The sequence below is a fragment of the Ursus americanus genome, chromosome 14 (genome assembly GCF_024610735.1).
Source record: "Ursus americanus isolate L20-20 chromosome 14, mUrsAme1.1.p, whole genome shotgun sequence".
In the NCBI taxonomy this organism is placed as follows: domain Eukaryota; kingdom Metazoa; phylum Chordata; class Mammalia; order Carnivora; family Ursidae; genus Ursus; species Ursus americanus.
The window spans coordinates 47,496,736-47,522,764 of record NC_142140.1 but is presented as its reverse complement, the minus strand read 5'-3'; the positions used below and the strand labels follow the sequence as shown (position 1 = coordinate 47,522,764).

At 40.9% G+C, this 26,029-nt stretch overlaps 1 protein-coding gene and 1 pseudogene across 1 annotated transcript; both read left to right on the top strand.

Moving 5' to 3' along the window:
- Positions 1-261: 261 nt before the first annotated feature.
- On the top strand, positions 262-1,230 carry LOC123796681 (olfactory receptor-like protein OLF4). Its single transcript, XM_045804198.2, has one exon. The coding sequence runs from the start codon at positions 262-264 to the stop codon at positions 1,228-1,230; it is 969 nt and encodes a 322-aa protein (XP_045660154.2).
- Positions 1,231-9,333: 8,103 nt separating this feature from the next.
- On the top strand, positions 9,334-10,280 carry LOC123796692 (olfactory receptor-like protein OLF4; annotated as a pseudogene).
- Positions 10,281-26,029: the final 15,749 nt, after the last annotated feature.

Sequence of the window (26,029 nt, the reverse complement as noted above, 5' to 3'; positions counted from 1 at the left end):
ATTCCTCAAATGCATGAAATATTTTCTTACTGAAAGTGTAAAGTACCTGACCTTTTGGGGAACATCTGATGTGGTGATGAAAATTCCTAATCAGAGAGGAACTGGAGATCCTCTCAGGAGCCTGAATCTATTCACAAAATATTGTAATTAGTTTCTTGACTGGAAAACAGAAATTGTGGCATTTCCACAATGTGAGCAATGAAAATTTGTTTAAAAATTAGTTGTGCTATTTCTCCCTGTGATGCTAGTCACCTCCAACACATGGACCCAGGGAACTATACAGGAGTTTCAGAGTTCCAGCTTCTGGGATTTTCAGAGAAACCAGAACTGCAGCCCCTCCTATTTGGGCTTTTCCTCTCCATGTATGTGATCACTCTGTTTGGAAACCTGCTCATCATCCTGGCCGTCAGCTCTGACTCCCACCTCCACACCCCCATGTACTTCTTCCTGGCCAACCTGTCCTTTGTAGACATCTGTTTCACCTCCACCACCCTCCCCAAGATGCTGTGGAACATCCAGACTCAGAGTAAAGTCATAACCTACACAGGCTGCATCACACAGATGTATTTTTTCATACTGTTTACAGGATTAGACATGTTCCTCCTAGCTGTGATGGCCTATGACCGCTTTGCGGCCATCTGTCACCCCTTGCACTACACGGTCATCATGAACCCCTGGCTTTGTGGACTGATGGTTCTGGTGTCCTGGATCGTGAATGACTTGCATTCCTTGTTACACACTTCCATGGTGTTGCGGCTGTCCTTCTGTACAGAGGTGGAAATCCTCCACTTTTTCTGTGAACTCAATCAGATGATAAAACTTTCCTGTTCTGACACGTTTCTCAATAATATGATGATGTATTTTACAGCTATGTTGGTGGCTGTTTGTCCCTTCATTGGGATCCTTTACTCTTACTCTAAGATAGTTTCCTCCATATGTGGAATCTCATCAGCTCAGGGCAAGTTTAAAGCATTTTCCACCTGTACATCTCACCTCTCAGTTGTCTCCTTATTTTATTGTACGAGCCTAGGAGTGTACCTTAGCTCTGCTGCTCCCCAGAGCTCCCAATCAAATGCAGTGGCCTCGGTGATGTACACAGTGGTCACACCCATGCTGAACCCCTTCATCTACAGCCTGAGGAACAGAGACATAAAGAGGGCTCTGATGAGATTTTATAGGATGGCAGCTCTGAAAGGGACAATCATCCTGGGGCTGAAGAAGTGCCCATGATTCCCGGGCCCAAAGCCTGATCCAAAAGTTGAGATACTTTGATCATTGTGGAAGTGGACATACCTCTTTTATTTTTTTCCAGGAATTTCTATTTTTTTTTCCTTTCAGCATAATTTTTGTAACTCACTTTATTAAGCTTTGTGGTAACTCTGACATCCAAGAGATTTTCCCTTTGTCATTTTCCTACTCTCTCAGTGTCATTCCTAATCTCAGGTGAGAACTATTTGGACATTGTCACTTACCCAAAGGACTATATGAATCTATTAACAAAAATTTCTTCTCAAATACAATATTTCATACTGACTATTTTTTCTTTTGAATGAATGGTACTCTTGTGAAAACTCTACTCTTGGCCACCACAGCTATTTATACAAGTTTATAACAGAGAACAATCTGAGACCATGTGCTTCATTTTGTGAACATCATTCCTTCGTGTATCGCTACCTTCCCTGCTCCTGCAGAGGATGCAGACTGACGTACTGATGGTCAGAGCTAATCATGGGGAATTTTCTATATATACGATCTTGTCCTGTTACACAGCTTGTGTCCACCATGCCTACCATAGTCACTGGCAAAAAAAAAATAAAAAATAAAATTATATATACATATGATAAAATGCATGTCTCCAAGTAGAATCTACACAGAAAGACAAATATGGTTAAAATAGAGTAATAATATATGGCCTAAGAATCAACCTTGGCTTTATTGTGATACAGTAAATTATTAAAAATATTTTGATAGCTATGCAAAATATTTCTTCTCAGGCACTCATCTGTTCATTGAATTATGGCATATCAAACTTCATTTGTAAAATGTATTCATTAGATGAAAAACTTGGCATGTTTGGGCATATTATTAAATTACTTTTTGGATTCTGGTTGAAATTTTCCTGTACTACATTAAATATGAATCCTTCCATTTCTCTAAAGGAACATCCAAAACCTCTAAAGGGGATGAACTTATCAGTATCACCCATTATATATGATCCTCATAACCACAGGAGAACTCACCAGCAAGCTTGGATTCCTGTCCAGGTTGTGATCCATGGTCTCAAGTTCTGCATACACTAACGCATGTCCTTCCAACCTTTCCATGTTACCTCAGAGGGGTTTCAATGGAGTCGTTTTTATATACAGTTACCTGAGATAAACTTGAAGAACAGAGTCATCTTGAAAGCTAATTTCAAGTGTCAGAACAAATGCCTAATAAAAAGAATCAGATTATTACAATGCCATGTGTTCTGCCTGATTCGATTACTATATCATTTAGCATTGCTGCATACAAAGCATCCTAAAATAAAATGGCTTAGGATGGGGGTGCCTGGGTGATTCAGCTGGTTAAGCATCTGCCTTCGACTCACATTATGATCCAGTTGTCCTGCGATCAAGCCCCCCAACAGGCTCCCTGCTCAACAGGGACTCTGCTTCTCCCTCTCCTTCTGTCACTCCCCCACACCCGCCACTCATGCTTTCTCTCTAGGTTGCTCTCTCTCTCTCTCTCGACTTGTAAATAAATAAAATCTTTAAAAAAATGGCTAATATACTGTCTTTATTATCAAAGTAGATCATAGAGTAGGCAGCTGTTTTGATCTCTGCAGGGATTCCCATGAGTCTGAAGTCAGTTGTGACTCTCTACATTGTGTTTCTAAGGCTGATCCATGAGCTGTGTTGCTGCAGTGCTCTTCTGTCTTGATCCAATTCATGTCATTTTACTCCTTTCACATATGTACGTAATCTTCTAGTTACAAAATAAGTGAGTTTATCAAATGTGAATTGTCTTAATTTAATTCCACTATTTTAACATCCACACATGAACCAATGCTTTTCCACAGTTGGACGAGACCGCTCCCACCCCAATAGGTGTGACCCAGCTGCCTGTGCTCCAGATCTGACCCTGAGTCATGCACCCCTAGAATGTTTAAATTCTAATTATATTACTAGAGCATTATTGCATGTGAGAAACCGTACATATTTAAAGTGTACAACATTGGAAATTGAAAGAGTCATTGAGAAATCATGGGTACATACTGCATGATTCCACTTCCATAAAACTCGTGAGGTGCACAATAAGCTCTCACTACTTCATTATGCAATTGTTAGTGTGTAATCCGTCCAGCCTTCTTTATCTTTTGAAGGCAAGGTGGAATCATAATCCTAATTTCCAGGGATGTTTAACACAAGATGAAATGTGTCAAAATACCTTGGTGGGTCCAAAGAATGTTCAAGGCTAAGTGTTGTGTGTATGTAAATGTATGTATATTCATGTACATATTTATTTCAAGAAAGCAAACTCTTTACAATTTAAATGAACTTATGGGAATTATTTGAATTTCATCACACTGTTCCTACTTCCATAATTGACACTTGCTTTCCTTCCTTCTTAGAGAGCAATCTTGCAAACCTTCAATGGAGAGTCAGCTACCTGTGCTCTAGATCCTACCCTTATCGATGTGCCATAGATATTTTCCCACCTAATTCAATATTTGAATATAATGACACACAATAAACTGAATATTTAAAGGGTAGAATTTGATGAGTTAAAGGAGCTACCCCAATAATGAAGAGCACATAGTGCAGGTTTCCATTTATGTATAATTAAGACTGTTGCATAAACTTGAACTGCTTTGTTAGGTAATTGTTTAAAACTTCAAATCCTGAGCCTCTTTTCTTATTCATGAAGGCAATGTGCAATGCTAAACATAACATCATATGAATGTTGTAAGAAAAGAATGAAATATGTGGAAATCAATTTTTTTACTCCAAATAAAACAGTCAAGTGTGGTGATTGTGGGAAGAATGAATGTTGAATCAACATGAAAGAAAAGGATGCAGAAATATACATGCAAAATTGTAAATGACAATGGATGACTTTAATTCAGACCATGAGTTTCTTTCTGATGTCACTGTCTCAAAGGCCTCGTAATCAGACCACATGCACATTTAAACCAGGAGGTATTTATTGTACCAGCTGATGGGACAGAATATCTTCAAATAGATTTAGGTTTTTATCTACTTAATGTGGGTTCTGTATTGCAAATTGCTCTTATCCAAGGGAAGCTATGAGTGAATTGGAAGACCTAAAATCAGTTTCCTCAAATAATTTTATTGACTATTTCGATATGAGATTCCTCTTGCTGCTGTAAAATACCCCACACTAATTGCTTAAAAAAAATACATGCTCTTACTGTTCTGGAGAAGAAGCTTGGAAGAAGTCTCATCAGGCTAATAGCAAGATGTCTGCAGGGCTCAGTTCCAATTTCAGTGTCTCTTGCTGGCTGCTTGAATTCCTTGCTCATGGCTTTTCCTCAATCTTCTGAGCCAGTAGGCCAGCATTTATCTTTCTCTAATACCAACTCTTTTATCCCCTTCCTGAACATTCATAGAACTGTAGTGATTACTTTTGTCCACCTGGACACTCACTCTCTTTATCATAATGACAGTTGATTACCAACCCTGTACAATTTGCTACCTTAATTCTTCTTTGCTATAACAAATAAGACATTAAAGGCAGAGGATATTAGAACCCAGACATATTTGTGAGGGCCTTGTCATGCATATTATGAAGTTTTTTTCATATGTGCATTGTTTTAGTCAATTATAAACGCAATAAACACAGATTTTACACAGCTTGTAGAATGAGTGAATACAGGTTTCCATCATAATTTCATTCAATGGTCATGTCTGGTGCAAAAGACTTTAAACTGCCTACACCTATCTCTATCCCAGGCTCACAGCCTTGCTAATGAAGAGTGATCCACATACCAAGATCTACACATCAACATCCCCCAGGAGCTTACTGGAAATACAGACTCTCTGGGCCACCCTGGACCTATGATAAGATCCTGTATTTATAGTGGGATCCCACACAGTAGGATCTGTGTGGATATGCAGGCACACTAAAGTTGAACAGATACTGGTCTAGACGGGTTCCCCAATTTTATTGTCAACAAAAGTTGCAATTTGTGGTAGGATAATAATATTTTGGGGTGCTTTCCTTTGGATTGGAAGTGTTCAGCAGCTTCCCTTCAGACATTGCCTGACATCCCCAGGGGCCTGGTTGAGAAGCACTAGCCCAGAGCTTGAGAGCTGGAAGTGTCTTGACAGAATGACACTTAAGGCCCACAACATACGCATATATTCAATGTGGACAGATCACTACACACCACCAAGCACCATGTCTACAGCGAAGATTGGAGTTCATAAATGTACTTCACTTACTTGTGGACAAGATTTTTATAAAAATTAAATCAAACTATCCCTGTGAGATACAAGCTCACATTCTAGTACATAAAATGACCTAAACACATCTCTTGTAATTACAACCATTTTATGACAAAGGGCTAAGTGACAGCTCTTTACTTGTATAAAGTGAGAAATTCCTAACTGTAATGGCAAATGTATCTTGAAGCCAATGTGTGTAGTGGCCAAGATTTATTATCAGAAGACCTCACTCCTCTGCCTTATTGAAAAGAAGAATAGACCCTGTCTAGAGATAGCATGGCTGAGTCCCCATCACATGTCAATGCTCTGAAGATAAAGGGACCTAATCCAGGTAGCTACTGGGTCATAGACTAGGAGAAAATTATAACCTGGAGCTAGGTAAGATGCTAGGAGATTCACATGTCAGGAAGGGGACAATTTCAGGGAAAAGGACATTAAAAAAAAAAAAAAGAAAAAGAAAACCCGATTTCACTTGACCTCTAACCTAGTCTTTTGGGAACTAAGATTCATTAGGAAAATATCCTTTCTGTCCAGAGGACTTCTCCACTTAGGAATCATGTACTTAGAGCCTGGTTTCACAAGGGGGAAATGTGCTAATGAGCAGACACAGGAGCTCTAAATACCTCCTTGTTGCCAGTCCATCAGCCTGTGCAACCTTGGACGGGAAGGGTCAGGCTTTGCCTGTTTATTCCAAGTCCTAATTCTGGCTGGAAGCCGATGCTTCACTCCATCCTGCTGTCTTGGCTGAGGTCAGAGCTTTAGTCTCTATCATCTGCTGTCCAGGGAGGAATTCAGACTTCCACAGACACCTTCCTGTCACACACCCAGCCAGGTGAGTCCAACACCCCTGTGAACCATGGATGACAGGGTCAGAGAGAATGGAAACCAGTAACTTTGACCCATCACCACTTGAGAGCCAATTCAACTTAGCCCAGAGTGAGTGATCACTGTGTTTGCTGGTTTACTTTATTAAATAATTAATGTATTATTAGTGCTAATGTTGATTTCACTGAGTGACCGCTACTCACACTTTTGGTGGTCTTTTATTTTCTTCATTATTAAACTGCTATTATAGCGATGCTAGAAAAAGTATGTTGAGATTGTTACACTCAATGTGTGGTTCTGATTGGGTGTGATTTTGTCCCCTGGAGGGTCACTGATCACTGTCTGGAGCCAGCTTTGCCTCTCATATTGGAGAGGGGTGACTGGAGACAGGAATGTCTAAACATCCTACAATGCACAGGACACCCCCTTCCCCAGGGCAGGCTCTGGCCAGAATGTCCATGGCACAGAGACAGAGAAGCCCTGGGGTGAAGATCATCAGTATTTGGAACACAGCTGCCTTCAGCTTCTGCCTTCACCCTTGTAACACTTTCTTCCTGCAGAAAATTCACAGTAACCCTTTGGCTAACTGTTTAAAAGTTTTAACCACAGTGGTACCTGGGTGGCAAAGGTGGTTAAGGATCTGCCTTCAGCTCAGGTCATGATCTTTAGGTCCTGAGATCAAGCCCCACAGAGGGCTTTCCGCTCAGCGGGGAGTCCACTTCTCCCTTTCCCTCTGTCTCTCAGAATGCTTGTGTTCTCTCTGTCTCTGTATCTCAAATGAATAAATGAGATCTTTAAAATAAAATAAGTTTCAACCAAAAACAATATTACACCTCTGTAAGGTCCCCCCCCCCAGGCTGCTGGTGATCCAGATGTTTTATTTAGTGGTGTTCCCCACCTGTAACACTTCTATGTCGTTTTATTGATGTTCTACTGCATTGTTTGGTTACCCTTACCCCAAGGTCATAAGCCCTCTGGGTTTTTGTAAGGTCTGAGGGAGGGGACAGGTTTCATATTCTTCCAGACAGATATCCCTTTATGCCAGCATTTATTGAGAAATTTAACCTTTTCCAACAAAATTGAAATACAACCTTGCCATGTGATAAATGTCCTTATACATTGAGACCTAATTTATAACTCATTTAACAAGTAAATACTGAGCATTCTAAGAACATTATGTATTATGTTTTTATGTGTCTAGGACTTTGGCAATTGAATTATTGATCCATATTGATATTATTACTGATTGCTATTTTATATTCTATTTCAGTTCATTTCGGTTTTTCATGCAATTTTGACTGCAACAGGTGTTTTGAAACTACTCAATTTACATTTTAACCTGGTTCTGCAATCACTTCATTCTGTTCATTCTATACCTATCCATATTCTTAGGGCTTTTTATATTAAACACATATATTCACAAAACTTGGTGAAAAAAACAAAAATGAACAAAGAAGGTGAAGTCCCTGCACTTTTGAAACATGAATCGTAACAGTGAGGACAGAGCACAATGAAATAAATGTGTGTATGAAACAATATCCACAGACAGAATGATACGAAGTTAATTATTGAGTACAAAAGGATAGAATTGCCATGGTGTGGGCAAGATTATAGAACATGGTCTGTGGACCCCTTTGCTCACCAGGTGAAACCGGAATGAGAATTAGAGTGTGCCCACTGGGTTTGTAAAAGAGACCAATACCCCAAGCTCAAGAATATCAATAAAAGATGCCACATAGAGAAGGGAGAAAGGGACTAACCTCATCCCCTATCAGACCACACAGAATGAATTGGCCAAAAATGATGCAGGACATACAGGAACAATGTCTTCTATGCTTGATATAAAAATGCCCAACTTTTGTTGTCTGTGGACACTTCCTTTTGTGAAGTGTTTGTTTAATCCATTGCTCAATTTTGAGGATATCTATATCTATATTTATTTCTAGATATATGTTAATATTTAAACATATTATTTGTCCATGGGAGGCTTAGGAATTGGCAATTCTGCATTTTGCAGGGGAAAGGTCACTGATCTGACCTACGTGGGTTGGATCCATTTCTGGCACAATCAAGATGCCGGGGACAGAAAGACAGGGGAATAACACAACCCAGGAGAGGATGGTGTCTTGCATGTGGGTGACTGTGGAGTGTGAGCAGTCCCCACAACAGGGTGCCAGGACTCATAAACCAAAAGGTGACACAACACAGGGGCCAGAACTCAATCAAGAGAGGCCACTAAGAATAGAATCTGGTTCAATTCCTGGGATGCCTTTGCAACACAATGAACACAGAGGGAGAGGCAGTGTGGATAAGGAAGTCCCTGTGCCTTGACGGTTCAGAGGTAGCAAAGAGGCCACTTCCCTCCTCAGCATGTCTGACAGTGTCTCTCCTCAGTCTCCCTCCTGCTCATTCCCCTTGCAGCACTGGCTTTGCTTCTTTGACTTGAACCTTGGAAACAAGTACCTTCCTCAGGGCCTTTGCACTGGCCATTCCCTCTGCTAGGCACACATTTCCCCCACAATCCTTGATCTGTTTCCATCTCTTACTTGAGATTTCTGTTCCAGTGTCACCTTGTTCACAAAATTGGCCTAAATATCCATGAAAATAGCATGCCCTTTTCACTCTCTGCTTTATCCCTATTTTCCTTTTCTTCATAACACTTGGCACCTTCTGAAATGCTACTTATTTTCTTATTGGTTAATGTATTCTTTCTCCATCATTCAATGTTAGGAAATTTTTTTCTCTAGCATCCTATACTCCTTCCCTAGATAATGGCAGGACTTGACCAGGACTTAATTTGTATTTCTGGAATGTGGAATAATTTTTATTTAAAAGTGTGGAATACATGGCTTTTTACAAAATAGGTGATTGGAACAAAAATTCCATAACTATGTTGGTGTAGGTGATCCCCTGAAATGGACCAAAATCATGCACAAAATATTAAAAATAATACTTAGACTACAAAATTTAAAAAGTAGCATTTTAATTCTGTGAGTAATACAAGTGAATGAAAATTAATCATGCTATTTGACTCTGTCCTTGAAGTCACCTCTACCACATGAAACCGGGCAATGATACACGAATTTCAGAGTTTCTTCTTCTGGGATTTTCAGAAGAACCATAATTGCAGCCCCTCATATTCGGGCTTTTCCTCTCCATGTACCTGATCACTGTGTTTGGAAACCTGCTCCTCATCCCGGCCGTCAGCTCTGACTCCCACCTCCACACCCCCATGTACTTCTTCCTGGCCAAGCTGTCCTTTATAGACATCTGTTTCACCTCCACCATCATCCCCAAGATGCTGATGAATATACAGACAGAGAGCAAAGTCATAACCTATGATGAGTGCATTACTCAGATTTATTTTTTCATACTATTTGCTGTGTTGGACGTCTTTCTCCTGAGTGTGATGGCCTATGACCGGTTTGTGGCCATCTGTCACCCCCTGCACTACACAGTCATCATGAATCCCCAGCTCTGTGGACTGCTGGTTCTGATGTCCTGGATCACGTGTATCCTGAATTCCTTATTACAGAGTTTAATGATGCTGTGGCTGTCCTTCTGCACAAAGGTGGAAATCCCCCACTTTTTTTGTGAACTCAATAATATGGTCCAACTTGCCTGTTCTGACACCTTTCTTAACAACTTGGTGATGTATTTTGCAGCTGTCCTGCTGGGTGGGGGTCCTTTTGCTGGGATACTTTATTCTTATTCTAAGATTGTTTCCTCCATACGTGGAATATCCTCAGCTCAGGGCAAGTATAAAGCATTTTCTACCTGTGTGTCTCACCTCTCAGTTGTCTCCTTATTTTATTTTACGATGCCGGTGTGTACCTGAGCTCTGCTGCTACCCAGAGCTCCCACGCAAGTGCCGTGGCCTCGGTGATGTACACGGTGGTCACCCCCATGCTGAACCCCTTCATCTACAGCCTGAGGAACAAAGACATAAAGAAGGCTCTGAAAGCATTCTTTGTGGAGGAGACTTTACATGACCAATTGTCATAAGACAGAACAAATTCTGAAGATTGCTTAATCTCAGTTTCCTGAGCAAAATTTTATTGAATAAATGTTTGTATTCGATTCCTAATGCTAATGTAAAATGACTACGTTAGTGTTTAAAACACATTTATGTTCTGACAAATCAGGGCATCAGAAGTCTGAAATGGTTCTCATTGGGCTAAAAAGATGTTTGCAACACTTGCTTCATTCTGGAAGCTACAGAGAAGAATCTATTTACTTTTCTATTCCAAGATCATAAAATAGTGCAAAGAAAATCTAAATATATTTCTTTTTTTCTTCTTCTCTTTTTTAATAATAATATTTTTTATTGTATTATGTTAGTCACCATACAGTACATCCCTAGTTTTTGATGTAAGGTTCCATGATTCATTACCTGCATATAACACCCGGTGCACCATGCAATACGTGCCCTCCTTAATACCCATCACCAGCCTATCCCATCCCCCCCGAAACCCTCAGTTTATTTTCCAGAGTCACTAGTCTCTCATGGTTCATTCCGCCTTCTGTTTAACCCCCCTTTCTTCTTCCGTTTCTACTCCTATCGATCTTCCTACTTCTTATGTTCCATAAATGAGTGAAACCATATGATAATTGTCTTTCTCTGCTTGACTTAAATATATTTCTTATATTTAAAAAATGCTTTACAAACTGAGAGCTTCATAGGGGAGGAGGGTAGGGGAATGGGATAGGCTGGTGATGGGTAGTAAGGAGGGCACGTATTGCGTGGTGCACTGGGTGTTATATGCAACTAATGAATCATGGAACTTTACATCGAAAAATGGGGATGTACTGTATGGTGACTAACAATAAAATAAAAATATTATTATTAAAAATTAAATAAATAAAATTAATTAATTATTTTATTAATTAAAATGCTTTACAATAAGGGACCAAATGACAGCTCTTAATTTACAAGTATGAAATTCCTAATCATTTGGCAAATCTTTCATGAAGCTGAGGTATGTCTTGCTCAAGGTTTTTTGTTTGCTTCTTTTTAAGATTTGTTTTATTTGTCAGAAAGAGAGAGAACACTCACAAGTAAAGGCTAGCTGCAAGAAGAGGGAGAGGCAGACTCCTTCCTGAGCAAGGAGCCTGATGTGGGACTTGATCCCAGAATTCTGGGAGCATGACCTGAGCTGAAGGCAGACGCTTAACCAACTGAGCCACCCAGGCATCACTTGCTCAAGGTATATATCAAAAAACTTAGTTATCCTTGTTCAAAAGGACAACGGTGATATTCTGTAGATGGCAGGGCTGTGTGTCCACTGCAAGCCAACATTTTGGAGATCCAAGGGATCTAATCCAGACAGATTGCTCAGTCCTAGACTTTGGGAAAAAGTTGAAGTCAGGGTTGGATAAGGTGCTGGAAGGTCTTACTTCTGGTAGCAGCAGAGCTCCTGAGGACGGGGTAATTGACTCTGGATTCACTTGGTTATAAGCTGGTCTGTTGGGAACACGGACTCTCCAGGAAACATTTCCTTTGTCCACACCAGTGTCCCACAGGGAAATCATGTGCTTAGAGGTTGGGGGAGCAGGAGGGAAACGTTCCTCATGAACAGACAGAGGAAGCTCTAAATATCTCCTGTGTGGCAGTCCCTCTGCCTGTGCCACCTTGGGCTGGATGGGACCTGGGTGTTGCTTCTGGAGTCCTAAGCTTGGCCGGGAGACTGACGGTAGCCTCCTTCCTGCTGTCTTGTGTGGGGACAGACTTTAGTCACCAATATCTCCACCCAGGAGGAATTCAGACTGCCAGACGGAGACCCCATCCCCAGGGTTCCCATGAAGGTGATTCCCAGAGCCCAGCAGGTCCTGCAAGAAAGGGTCAGACACAATTCAAACCAGGCACACTGACCTGAGGTCACCAGGCAGCCAACAACCTAGCCCAGAACCTAGAGATCTCTATGGTCTTATCCTTGCCTGGTGAGCTCATTAATGGAGTCACTGATGATGTTAAAGAAAGAAGTGAACTTTGAGCTCAGCAGCACATGGGTGATTGCTGAAAATGAAGCGAAGGGATGGGAGGCATAAAGTACTTCCAGTAAAAGTAGAACAAACCAGTGAGTTTTGGAATTAAACAGAGTAGGAATATTGGGGATAGAAGGATGTCCAGTGAAGTCAGGGCATTTCTTTTTTGTCTTTAAATTGGGGCATATTGGATTCTGTTTCCATACTGATGAGAAAGACCTAGACCAATTTATTGCTTGGAGATAAGACCTTGCAACAGTAATTCATGAGACATACATTTGCACAGGGTCCCATGTACTCTGGGTATTCACATGAAAACAATGATCTGAGAATGAAAACTATATGAAGGAGCTTTTCTTTGCAATGATTTCATTACCCGGGGAGCTGAATATATTTATGGATTAGTTATTCCTTGGTTTTCTGTATTGTACCCTGTCTCTACCAGGTCTTTCCATTTGTACAGTGGAGTCAGGGTTTTTTTTTTATTATTATTCCTGTTGTGGATTGCGTTCTTTCAAACAAGGAATTAGAGGAGGGTTTTGTGTCTGTTTTACCAACATTGCTGTTTGCATCGAGTTCCAGTGTGTATGTATAGACGTGTATGTGGGGAATTGTGCTCATTAGTAGTGTGGGCTCAAATCTGTCCCTCAGTTGTATGGTGTTCTCTATATTGCTTTTTTATATTATCCATCCGGAAACATTGAGCTGCCTCTAATATTCTTCATTTGCCAGTCCTTGCAATAAACAAAAATGAAAATAAATGGCATTTGTACATTGAGTGCTAATAAATGACCTCAATACGTATTTCCCGCTTGTTTCTGCATCTCTGTCATTCCCCATGGGTCCTTTTGTCTCTGTGTGATGAGATCCATTTCTAACAGTTGCATCATCTTTGACCATCATCTCTTCTTTCCATTTGACTCAAGATTGCCTTTACCTTCATAAGTATATTTGATTCCATATTTCTTTATGTAAGATGAAATTACCACTTACAGAGTGCCTGCTCCCCGGTTGTAAAGGTCATTCTCTCATATTCTTTTTATTCCAAGTCTTTGGACATTTAATCCAGAATTAGTGACCCATCTTGATAGCACTGAATTGCTATTTTATGTCTTTATATATATTAGTTTTAGATTCTCATATAATTTTGTTTCACACAGTTGTTTTGAAAACACTACACTTGACCTAATTTCATTCCTCCTGACCATCTTTATTCCTTATGTTCTTAGAGTCTTTAAAACTTCTCTTCCTAGATGATGCACAAACACACATTCTACACCATACAAATGGATGAGAGGTATCCTGTGCTCATCATAAATGCTCTTTAAGTTTCAGGGCAGTCTTCTTTCCTACCTGTGTACTTTCTTCCTTCTTTCTCAATAATATCTCATGGACTTGCCTCCAGTCTACTAGAGAAGTGCTGATTCTTTATTTCAGGTTCTGCATAGTATTTCCCTGTGTGGCTGTCCTAACCACACTTGAAACCTTTTTCCATTCTTCTCAATACATTGATATTATAACAATTCTACAAAAATATCCGGAGATCATTATGTTAAAAATCTGGTTCTCCACTGGAGGAAATATCATTCCCCAGGGTGGTCCTGAGGAATTTGGAGTCACATGGGAGGTGTCAGGGGAGGCCAGGGACACTCTAAACATCCTACAAAGCCCAGGACACAGGACACCACAGAGAACAGTCTGGACCAGAATGTCAATACTATCACTATTGAGAATTGCTAGGATGAAAAAAAAATGTGTATTTTCATATTAATAGCTGTCTTTAGGTTGTTTTCCCAACAATGTAACAGTTCACATTTCTGCAAGCAAAATTAGAGGAACTTCTTTTGCTACCTGTTTAAAAATTCCAACCAAATCAGCGCTGGAGATCTTTACATTGTCTCACAGGCTGATGAGTGTGCAATAGATTTCTTGTTGTTTTCTTAAACCATTACTAAATTTGAGCAAATATTCATATACTTGACCCCCAGGTTCATTGTTACTGCCTATTATTACTATATGTCCATGAACTCTATGCCTATTCTTCCTCTAGTGGTATTTCAAATGCAGTTAACATTATTTATTTATTGACTTTTGGTTGGATATATCGATTATAAAAAGTTTTAAATTTTATATAGGTAACATATGTCTGTCCATGCGAAGCTTGCTGATCGGAATGTCAGGTAGCATTTTACATTGTTTAGGGGAATGATCAGTGATCTGGACAGCCTGAGTTACTGCCACTCCAGGTTCATCCTTGGACCATGGGTGGGGACTCATGGTAAGAATACAGTCCAGGGAGCAATGATGTGGGGTGTGTGCAAGTGTGAGTGTGTGTGTGTGTGTGTGTGTGTGTCTATGTGTGTCTGTGTATATATGTCTGTGTGTGTGTGCCTTGTGGAATGAGAACAGTCTTCAGAACAAGGGCACATAGTGTAATATATTCCTAGGTGACTCGTATAATACAGAGGCCAGAACTCCATCACCAGACGGTACTCAGGAGGGGCTCTATTTCCATTTACAGGATACCTTCACAAGTAGATTATAAAATACAAGAAGTATATAGTGTGGGTGAGTGACTCATTTTTTCTTGAAGTTGAATCAGCAGAGAGGCCACTACTTCTTTGAAACTGCCTGACACTATCTCTCATCACTCTCCTGCTTATTCCCCTTCCCACGCTTGCTTCCTTTTCTGGACTCAACAGCTCAAAGTAGTCTAATCCTCAGGGCCTCCGCAGACGCCATTCCCTCTGCCAGCACACACTTCCCCAGACATGACTGCAGATCTTGCCCTCACTTCCCTGGGGCCTCTGTTCAAATGCCACCTTGTTTCCTGGTCTTGTCTGAAAACCAATTACAAAATAACACTCATATCGGCTCTCTCCTTGATAGATACTCTTGTTTTCTTCATAGCACTTGTCAACTGCTAATGTATTATTATTATTTTATTTGTTTCTGCTCTCTCTCCACTATTGGATTACAGTGGGTTTTGGTTTTCAGGATCTTGTACTCATTGCCTAGACGTTGCGTGGACATGTTTGACACTCAGTCATATTCCTCAAATGCACAAAAGATATTCTTAATAAAACAGTAGAATGCAGGACCTGTGTGGGGGAAGGTGGGGAATGAGACCCAATGCCTAATCAGAGATGGGATGGGAGGGAATCTCTTCAAGGGGAACAATCCCTACACAAAATACTGAAATTAATTTCTTGACTATAAAATATAAATTGTTGTATTTGAACCATGTGAGCAATGCTTTTCATGAAAAATTTATGATGTCTTTTTCTCTTTGCTGATAGTCAGTGCAACCACGTGCGACCAGGCAATGATACATGGATGTCAGAATTCCTACTTCTGGGATTTTCAGAGGGACCAGAAGGACAGCTCCTCAGATTTGGGCTTTTCCTCTCCATGTACCTGATCACTGTGTTTGGAAACTTGCTCCTCGTTCTGTCCATCGGCTCAGACTCCCACCTCCACACCCCCATGTACTACTTCCTTGCCAACCTGTCCTGTGCAGACATCTGTTTCACCTCTACCACTGTCCCCAAGATGCTGTGGAACATCCAGACTCAGAGCAAAGTCATAACCAATGCAGACTGCATCACCCAGATGTACATTTTCATAACATTTTCAGGGCTGGACAACTTTCTCCTGTGCAAGATGGCCTATGACAGGTTTGTGGCCATCTGTCATTCCCTGCACTACACGGTCATCACGAACCACCAGTTATGTGCACTGTTGGTTCTGGTGTCCTGGATCATGAGTGTCTCACATTTCTTGTTACAGACCTTAATGCTGTTGGGGCTGTCCTGTACAGTGGCAGAAATATGGGATAGATTCCTTTCACTATTGTAACAAATATCCACACCAGTGTCTCAAAACAAATAATTCTCTGAAAGTTCTGTGATCAGAATCATGAAAGGGGTTTCATGGGCTACAATAATGATGTCTGTGGGCCTTGATCCTTCTGAATGCTCTGGGGAGAACATCCCCTTTCCTGCTCCAGTATCCAGTGGCCCCCACATTCCTTGGCTCATGGCCTTTCCTCCACCTGTGAAACCAGTACAATAGTAGTTTCAAATGTCTCTCTGACTCCATTCTTCTTCCTCACTCTTCTTAGTACAAGTCCAACATGGATAATCCAGGCTTATCTTCTTATTGTAGGATAATGACTAGTAGCTTTAGTCCATCTACTATCTTAATTACCCTGCTAAGTAAGCTAACATTTTCAAGTGTTCCCCAGGATGACATCTTGTGGAGGCCCTTCCTGTGCCTACCATAAAATCTCCTCAGTATGTATTATTTGATATCCCCCAAGAGCCCTTCTACTTAAAAACTTGAGCACAGACTTTTTTCCCCACGCAAAGAGTGAGTGAAAAACATTTTTTTCAAAAATATGTGCAAGGAAGATTCCTGGTGGAGAAGACCTAAAACTACTTACAAGTGACTCTAACACAGGACCACAGCGTTTTTCTCAAACTGTGCTCCAAGACCAGGACCTGAAGAATCAACACCACCTGGGAGCTGACTAGAAATGCAGAGTCTAGTGGTGCCTGGGGGTGGTGGTGCTCAGTCAGATAAGTGTCCACTCTTGGATTTGTCTCAGATCATGATCTCAGGATCATGAGATTGAGCCCCATGTCAGGCTCCATGCTCAACTCAGAGTCTGCTTGACATTCTCTCTTTCCCTCTTCCTCTGCCCCTTCCCCAATTCTCAATAGATAGATGATAGATATAGATTATAGATATATAGATAGATAAAATCTTGTTTAAAATGCAGAGTCTCTGGGCCCACTGGAGACCCGAAGAGTCAGAATTTGCATTTTAACTGCAAACTTTGGTGATTTGTATGCACAATGGAGGCAGAGAAGACCTGGTCTAGAATCCTGTTTCTCACCTTCTCACTTTTTGCACTGGGGCTGGATAATTCCTTTTGCTGGGTGCTGGCCTGTGAATTACAGGTGTTTGACAGCAGCCCTTTAGACATGGCAAAATATCCCCTGTTCAGAGCCACCATACCATTGGTTGTTTTTTCCCACTTTGTCAAAGATTAGTTGACCCTAGAGTTGAGGAACCATTTCTGGGGCCTCTATTCTGTCCCATTGGTCTATGTACCTGTTTCTGTGCCAGTACCTTGCTGTCTTGATGATCATAGCTTTGTAATAGACCTTGAAGTCAGGCATTGGGATGCCTTGGATTGGTTTTCTTTTTCAACATTCCCCTGGCAATTTGGGTCTTTTCTGGTTCCATGCAAATGTTAGGATTGTTCCTTCCAGCTCTGTGAAAAATTTCTTGGTATTTTCATAGGTATTGCACTGAAAGAGTAAATTGCTCTGGGCAGCATACACATTTTTTTTAATTAAAGATTTTATTTTATTTTATTTTATTTTATTTTATTATTTTTTCCTAATAATTTTTATTATGTTATGTTAGTCACCATACAGTACATCCTTAGTTTTTTGATGTAGTATTCCATGATTCATTATTTGCATATAACACCCAGTGCTCCATGCAATATGTGCCCTCCTTAATACCCATCACCAGCCTATCCCAATCCCCCACCTCCCTCCCCTCTGAAGCCCTCAGTTTGTTTTCCAGAGTCCATAGTCTCTCGTGGTCCATTCCTCCTTCTGTTTACCCCCCTTCATTCTTCCCTTCCTTCTCCTACCGATCTTCCTGCTATTTCTTATGTTCCATAAATGAGTGAAACTATATGATAATTGTCTTTCCTGCTTGATTTATTTCACTTAGTATAATCTCTTCCAGTCCTGTCCCTGTCACTGCAAATGTTGGGTAATGGTTCTTTCTGATGACTGTGTAATATTCCATTGTATATATGGATCACATCTTCTTAATCCATTCATCTGTTGAAGGCCATCTCAGCTCTTTCCACAACTTAGCTATTGTGGACAATGCTGCTATGTCCATTGGGGTGCATATGGTCCTTCTCTTCACTACGTCTGTATCTTTGGGGTAAATACCCAGTAGTGCAATTGCTGGATCATAAGGTACCTCTATTTTTAACTTTCTAAGGGTACATAGACATTTTAACAATGTTTATTATTGCAATCCATAAGCATGGAATGTGTTTTCATCCCTTTGTGTCTTCCTCCATTTCTTTCATCAGTGTTCTGTAGTTTCTAGAGTAGAGAGCCTTTACCTCTTTTGTTAGGTTTATTCCTAGGTATTTTATGGTTTTGGGTGTCATTGTAAATGGGATCAATTCCTTAATTTCTTTTTCTTCAGTAACATTGTTAGTGTATAGAAAAGCAACTTCTTTCTGTGTATTGATTTTGTATCCTGCCCCATTGCTGAATTCTTGTATGAGTTCTAATAACTTGGGCTTTTCGTACATGATTTTTATGATATGAGGTATGGTCCCTCTATGCCCATACTTTAAAGTGTTTTAATCAGGAACTGATACTGTATTTTGTCAAATGCTTTATTTGCATCAATTGAAAAAAAGACAGTCTCTTCAATAAATGGTGCTGGGAAAACTGGACGACCACATGCAGAAGAATGAAACTAGACCATTCTCTTACACCATACACAAAGATAAACTCAAAATGGATGAAAGACCTCATTGTGAGACAGGAATCTATCAAAATCCTAGAGAACATAGGCAGTAACCTCTTTGACAATGGCCACAGCAACTTCTTCCAAAATACATCTCTGAAGGCAAGGGGAACAAAAGCAAAAATGAACTATTGAGACTTCATCAAGATAAAAAGCTTTAGCGTAGCAAAGGAAAGAGTCAACAAAACTAAGGGACAATCCACAGGATGTGAGAAGATATTTGCAAATGACATTTCAGATAAAGGGCTTGTATCCAAGATCTGTAAAGAACTTATCAAACTCAATACACACACACACACACACACACAAAAACAAAAACAAAAACAAAAACAAAAACAAAAACAAAAACAAAAACCAAAAAAAACACAAAGAATCCAGTCAAGAAATGGGCAAAAGATGTGAACAGACACTTCTCCACAGACGACATACAAATGGCTAACAGGCACATGAAAAAAAATTTACAACATCACTAGCCATCAGGGAAATACAAATCAAAACCACAGTGAGAAACCACCTTACACCAGTATAAATGGCTAAAATTAACAAGACAGGAAACAACAAGTGTTGGTGAGGATGTGGAAAAGGGGAATCCTCTGACACTCTTGGTGGGAATGCCAGCTGGTACAGCCACTTTGGAAAACAGTATGGAGGTTCCTCAAGAAGTTAAAAATAGAGCTACCCTATGACCTAGCAATCGAACTACTAGGAATTACCCCATAGATACAGAGGTAGTGAAAAGAAGGGGAACTTGCACCCCAGTGTTCATAACAGCTATGTCCACAATAGCCAAATTATGAAAGTAGCTTAGATGTCCCTCAACATATGAATGGATAAAGAAGATGTGGTTCAAGGAGTTAAGATGGCGGAGGTGTAGGAGACACCTTTTTCAGCCGGTCCCCCGAGTTGAGCTGGATAGGTACCAGACCAGCCTAAACAACCACGGAACCAGCCTGAGACGCAGGAAGATGCATCTGGATCTCTACAAATGAACATCTCCAGCACTGAATATTGAGGTACGAAGCGGGGAGCCATGAAACCGTGCACAGATATCGGAAGATAAACGGAAGGGGGAGGGAGCTGCCACGTTCAGGCACTGGGAAGCGGTAGCCACTTGCACAGGAGAGCGGGTGGGGCTCGCGGACGGCACCCACAAAATAGCAGACTGAGACCATGAACCGGGTGCGCAAGCCACGAGGCATCACGCAGAACACCGGAATCCCAGTGCGCTCACTGGATCCAGACTGAGACCGGGAGCTTCCGGAGCGTGCGCAGGGCGGCTGGTGGCATTAGAAACACGAAGGACAGAGATGCACCAGCCCTGGAAGTGAGGGCAGGGACACCGGGTGTGGGGCACACATCCCGGGACGCTGCAGGGTTGAGCAGCACCAACAGTAACAGAGTTAAAGTGGCCAGAACATCAGTGGAGAACGGGCCGCAATCCCTGTGTTCTGTGACAGAGGCTGAAATTCCACCGCTGCTGCTCTGACTCTCAGAAGAGGCACAGCAAACCGCTGGGGAAAGCCGCCAGAGAACAAAAGCCAGGAAATACCGGCTCAGAGAGTGCCCATCCCCATCCCACCTCGCAGGGGACACGGAGACTCTACCCAAACAGGGTTGCCTGAGTATCGGCGCGGGAGGCCCCTCCCCCAGAACACAGAAAGCAGGCTGAAAAATCAAGAAGCCCACAGTCTGGGCGCCTGGGTGGCGTAGTCATTGAGCGCCTGTCTCCGGCTTAGGGCGGGATCCCGGGAATCGGAAAGGAGTCCCTCATCAGGCTCCTCCGCTGGGAGCCTGCTTCTTCCTCTCCCACTCCCCTGCTTCTGTTCCCTCTCTCGCTGGTTGGCTGCCACATAAAGAAATAAATAAAATCTTTAAAGAAGAAGCCCACATCCCTAAGATCCCTAAAAAACAAGGGGCATGGCCTGGGACCCAGTCAATAATTTGGGCTCTGGACAACCCCGCAACCTCTCCTCATCAGAATGACAAGAAGGAGAACCCCCCCCCCCCCGCCCAGCAAAGAAAAGACAGTGAGTCTGTGGCCTCTGCCACAGAAGTAATGGATATGGATGTAACCAAAGTAGCAGAAATGGAATTCAGAGTAACGATGGTCAAAATGATGAGTAGAATTGAAAAAAGTATTAATGAAAAGGTTACTAAGAATATAGAATCCCTAAGGACAGAAATGAGAGCAAATCTGACAGAAATTAAAAATTCTATGAGCCAAATGCAGGCAAAACTAGAGGCTCTGATGGCCAGGGTCACTGAAGCAGAGGAAAGGGTTAGTGAATTGGAGGATGGGTTAATAGAGGAAAAAATGAAAATAGAAGATGGTCTTAAAAAAATCCACGCCCACGAATGTAGGTTACGGGAGATTACTGACTCAATGAAACGATCCAATGTTAGAATCATCAGCATCCCCGAGGGGGTGGAGGAAAACAGAGGTCTAGAAGAGATATTTGAACAAATTGTAGCTGAAAACTTCCCTAATCTAGTGAGGGAAACAAACATTCGTGTCCAAGAGGCAGAAAGGACCCCTCCCAAGCTCAACCATGACAAACCTATGCCATGCCACGTCATAGTGCATTTCGCAAATATTAGATCCAAGGATACAGTATTGAAAGCGGCCAGGGCAAAGAAATTTCTCACGTACCAAGGCAAAGGCATCAGAATTACATCAGACCTGTCTACACAGACCTGGAATGAGAGAAAGGGTTGGGGGAGCATATTTAAAGCTCTTTCAGAGAAAAAACATGCAGCCAAGGATCCTTTATCCAGCAAGGCTGTCATTCAGAATTGATGGAGAAATAAAGACATTTCAGAATCACCAGTCACTAACCAATTTCGTAACCACGAAACCAGCCCTACAGGAGATATTATGGGGGGTTCTATAAAAGTAAAAAGGCCCCAAGAGTGATACAGAACAGAAAGTCACAGTTAATACAAACAAAGACTTTACTGGCAGCATGGCATCATTAAAATCATATCTCTCAGTACTCAGTCTTAATGTGAATGGCTTCAATGCTCCCATAAGTGCCACAGGGTTGCAGATTAGATAAAAAGAAATAACCCATCCATTTGCTGTCTACAAGAGACTCATTTCAAACCCAAAGATGCATTCAGACTGAGAGTAAGGGGATGGAGTACCATCTTTCACGCAAATGTACCTCAAAAGAAAGCTGGGGTAGCAATTCTCATATCAGATAAATTGGATTTTAAACTACAGACTATAGTTAGAGATGCAGAAGGGCACTATATTATTCTTAAGGGAAGAATTCAACAAGTGGATATGACAATTATAAATATATATGCCCCCAACAGGGGAGCAGCAAGGTACACAAGCCAACTCTTAACCAGAATAAAAAGACATATAAATAAAAATACATTAATAGTAGGGGACCTCAACACTCCACTATCAGAAATAGACAGAACACCCTGGCAAAATCTAAGCAAAGAATCAAAGGCTTTGAATGCCATACTCGACAAGTTGGACCACATAGATATATATAGAACACTATACCCCAGAACCAAAGAATACTCATTCTATTCTAATGCCCATGGAACATTCTCAAGAATAGACCATGTTCTGGGACACAAAACAGGTCTCAACCGATACCAAAAGATTGAAATTATGCCCTGCATATTCTCAGACCACAACGCTCTGAAATTGGAACTCAACCACAAGGAAAAATTTGGAGGAAACTCAAACACTTGGAGACTAAGAACCATCCTGCTCAGGAATGACTCGATAAACCAGGAAATCAAAAATCAAATTAAACAATTTAGGGAGACCAATGAGAATGAAAATACAACAGTCCAAAACCTATGGGATACTGCAAAGGCAGGCCTAAGGGGGAAATACATCGCCATCCAAGCCTCACTCAAAAGAATAGAAAAATCTAAAATTCAGTTTTTATATTCTCTACTCAAGAAGCTGGAACAGCAACAGAGGGACAGGCCTAATCCATGCATGAGGAAGCAGTTAACCAAAATTAGAGCTGAAATCAATCAAGCAGAAACCAGAAGTACAGTAGAGCAGATCAACAGGACTAGAAGCTGGTTCTTTGAGAGAATCAATAAAATTGACAGACCACTGGCAACACTTATGTAAAAGAAAAGAGAATGGACCCAGATTATTAAAATTATGAATGAAAAAGGAGAGGTCAAGACGAACACCATTGAAATTGGAAGGATTATTAGAAATTTTTATCAACAACTATATGCCAATAAAGTAAGCAATCTGGAAGAGATGGAATCCTTCCTGGAAACCTATAAACTACCATTATTGAAACCGGAAGAAATTGATTCCTTAAACAAGCCAATTAATTATAAAGAAATTGAGTCAGTGATAAACAACCTTCCAAATAACAGAACTCCAGTTCCGGACGGTTTTCTTGGGGAATTCTACCAAACATTCAAAGAAGAAATAATACCTATTCTCCTAAAGCTATTTCAAAAAATAGAAACAGAAGGAAAGCTACCAAACTCATCCTATGAGGCCAATATTACCTTGATCCCCAAACCAGGCAAAGACCCCATCAAAAAGGAGAATTACAGTCCGATTTCCCTAATGAATATGGACGCCAACATCCTCAAAAAGATACTTGCTAATAGAATCCAACAGTTCATTAAAAGGATTATCCATCACGATTAAGTGGGATTCATACCTGGGATGCAAGCATGGTTCAATATTCGCAAATCAATCAGTTTGATACATCATATCAACAAGAAAAGACTCAGGAACCATATGATCCTCTCAATCGATGCCGAAAAAGCATTTGACAAAATACAGCATCCTTTCCTGATTAAAACCCTACAGAGTGTAGGTATAAAAGGTATATTTCTCAATCTCATAAAAGCCATCTATGAAAAGCCTACTGCAAATATTATTCTCAATGAGGAAAAGCTGGAAGCCTTTTCCTTAAGATCAGGAACTCGACAAGGATGCCCACTCTCGCCACTATTATTCAACCTAGTACTAGACATCCTTGCAACAGCAATCAGACAACAAAAAGGGATCAAAGGTATTCAAATCGGCAAAGAAGAAGTCAAAATGTCTCTCTTTGCAGATGACATGATACTCTATATGGAAAACCCAAAAGAAGCCACTCCCAAACTATTAGAAGTTATAGAGCAATTCAGTAACGTGGCGGGATACAAAATCAATGCTCAGAAATCAGTTGCATTTCTGTACACGAATAACGAGACCGAAGAAAGAGAAATTAGGGAATCCATCCCATTTACAATAGCACCAAAAACCATATGTTACCTTGGAATTAACTTAACCGGAGACGTAAAGGTCCTATATTCTAGAAACTATAAATCACTCTTGAAAGACATTGAGGAAGACATAAAAAGATGGAAAGATATTCCATGCTCATGGATCGGAAGAATTAACATAGTTAAAATGTCCATGCTACCCAGAGCAATCTACACTTTCAATGCTATCCCGATCAAAATACCGAGGACATTTTCAAAGAACTGGAACAAATAGTCCTTAAATTTGTATGGAAACAGAAAAGGCCCCGAATCTCCAAGGAACTGTTGAAAAGAAAAAACAAAGCTAGGGGCATCACAATGCTGGATTTCGAGCTGTACTACAAAGCTGTGATCACAAAGACAGCATGGTACTGGCACAAAAACAGACACATAGACCAATGGAACAGAATAGAGAGCCCAGAAATGGACCCTCAGCTCTTTGGGCAACTAATATTTGATAAAGCAGGAAAAAACATCCGGTGGGAAAAAGACAGTCTCTTCAATAAATGGTGCTGGGAAAATTGGACAGCTACATCCAAAAGAATGAAACTTGACCACTCTCTCACACCATACACAAAAATAAACTCCAAATGGATGAAAGACCTCGATGTGAGACAGGAATCCATCAAAATTCTAGATGAGAACATAGGCAACAACCTCTACGACATCGGCCAAAGCAACCTTTTTCATGACACATCCCCAAAGGCAAGTGAAACAAAAGATAAAATGAATTTTTGGGACTTCATCAAGAATAAAAGTTTCTGCACAGCCAAGGAAACAGTCCAAAAAACTAAGAGGCAGCCCATGGAATGGGAGAATATATTTGCAAATGACACTACAGATAAAGGACTTGTATCCAAGACCTAAAAAAAAACTTCTCAAACTCAATACACGAGAAACAAATAAACAAATCAAAAAATGGGCAGAAGATATGAACAGACACTTTTCCAATGAAGACATGCAAATGGCTAACAGACACATGAAAAAATGTTCAAAATCATTAGCCATCAAGGAAATTCAAATCAAAACCACACTGAGATACCACCTTACGCCAGTTAGAATGGCAAAAATAGACAAGGCAAGAAACAACAATCGTTGGAGAGGATGTGGAGAAAGAGGATCCCTCCTACATTGTTGTTGGGAATGCAAGTTGGTACAGCCACTCTGGAAAACAGTGTGGAGGTCCCTTCAAAAGTTAAAAATGGAGCTACCCTATGATCCAGCCATTGCACTACTGGGTGTTTACCCCAAAGATACAGACGTAGTGAAGAGAAGTGCCATATGCACACCAATGTTCATAGCAGCAATGTCCACAATAGCTAAATCGTGGAAGGAGCCGAGATGCCCTTCAACAGACGACTGGATTAAGAAATTGTGGTTCATGTATACAATGGAATACTACTCAGCTATCAGAAAGAATGAGTTCTCAACATTTGCTACAACATGGACGGCACTGGAGGAGATAATGCTAAGTGAAATAAGTCAAGCAGAGAAAGACAACTATCATATGATTTCTCTCATCTATGGAACATAAGAAGTAGGATGATTGGTAGGGGAAGAAAGGGATAAAGAAAGGGGGGGGTAATCAGGAGGGGGAATGAAACATGAGAGACTATGGACTATGAGAAACAAACTGAGGACCTCAGAGGGGAGGGGGTGGGGGAATGGGATAGAGTGGTGATGGGTAGTAAGGAGAGCATGTATTGCATGGTGCACTGGGTGTTATACAGAACTAATGAGTCATCGAGCCTTACATCGGAAACCGAGGATGTACTGTAATGTGACTAACATAATATAATAAAAAATCATTAAAAAAAAAAAGAAGATGTGGTTCATATATACAATGGAATATTACTCAGCCATCAAAAAGGATGAATACCCACCCATTGCATCATCATGGATAGAACTGGAGGGGCTTATGCTAAGTGAAATCA

What these genes read in the sequence shown, in the direction of transcription:
- LOC123796681 (XM_045804198.2), top strand. Translation starts at nt 262, where the DNA reads ATGGACCCAGGGAACTATACAGGAGTTTCAGAGTTCCAGCTTCTGGGA.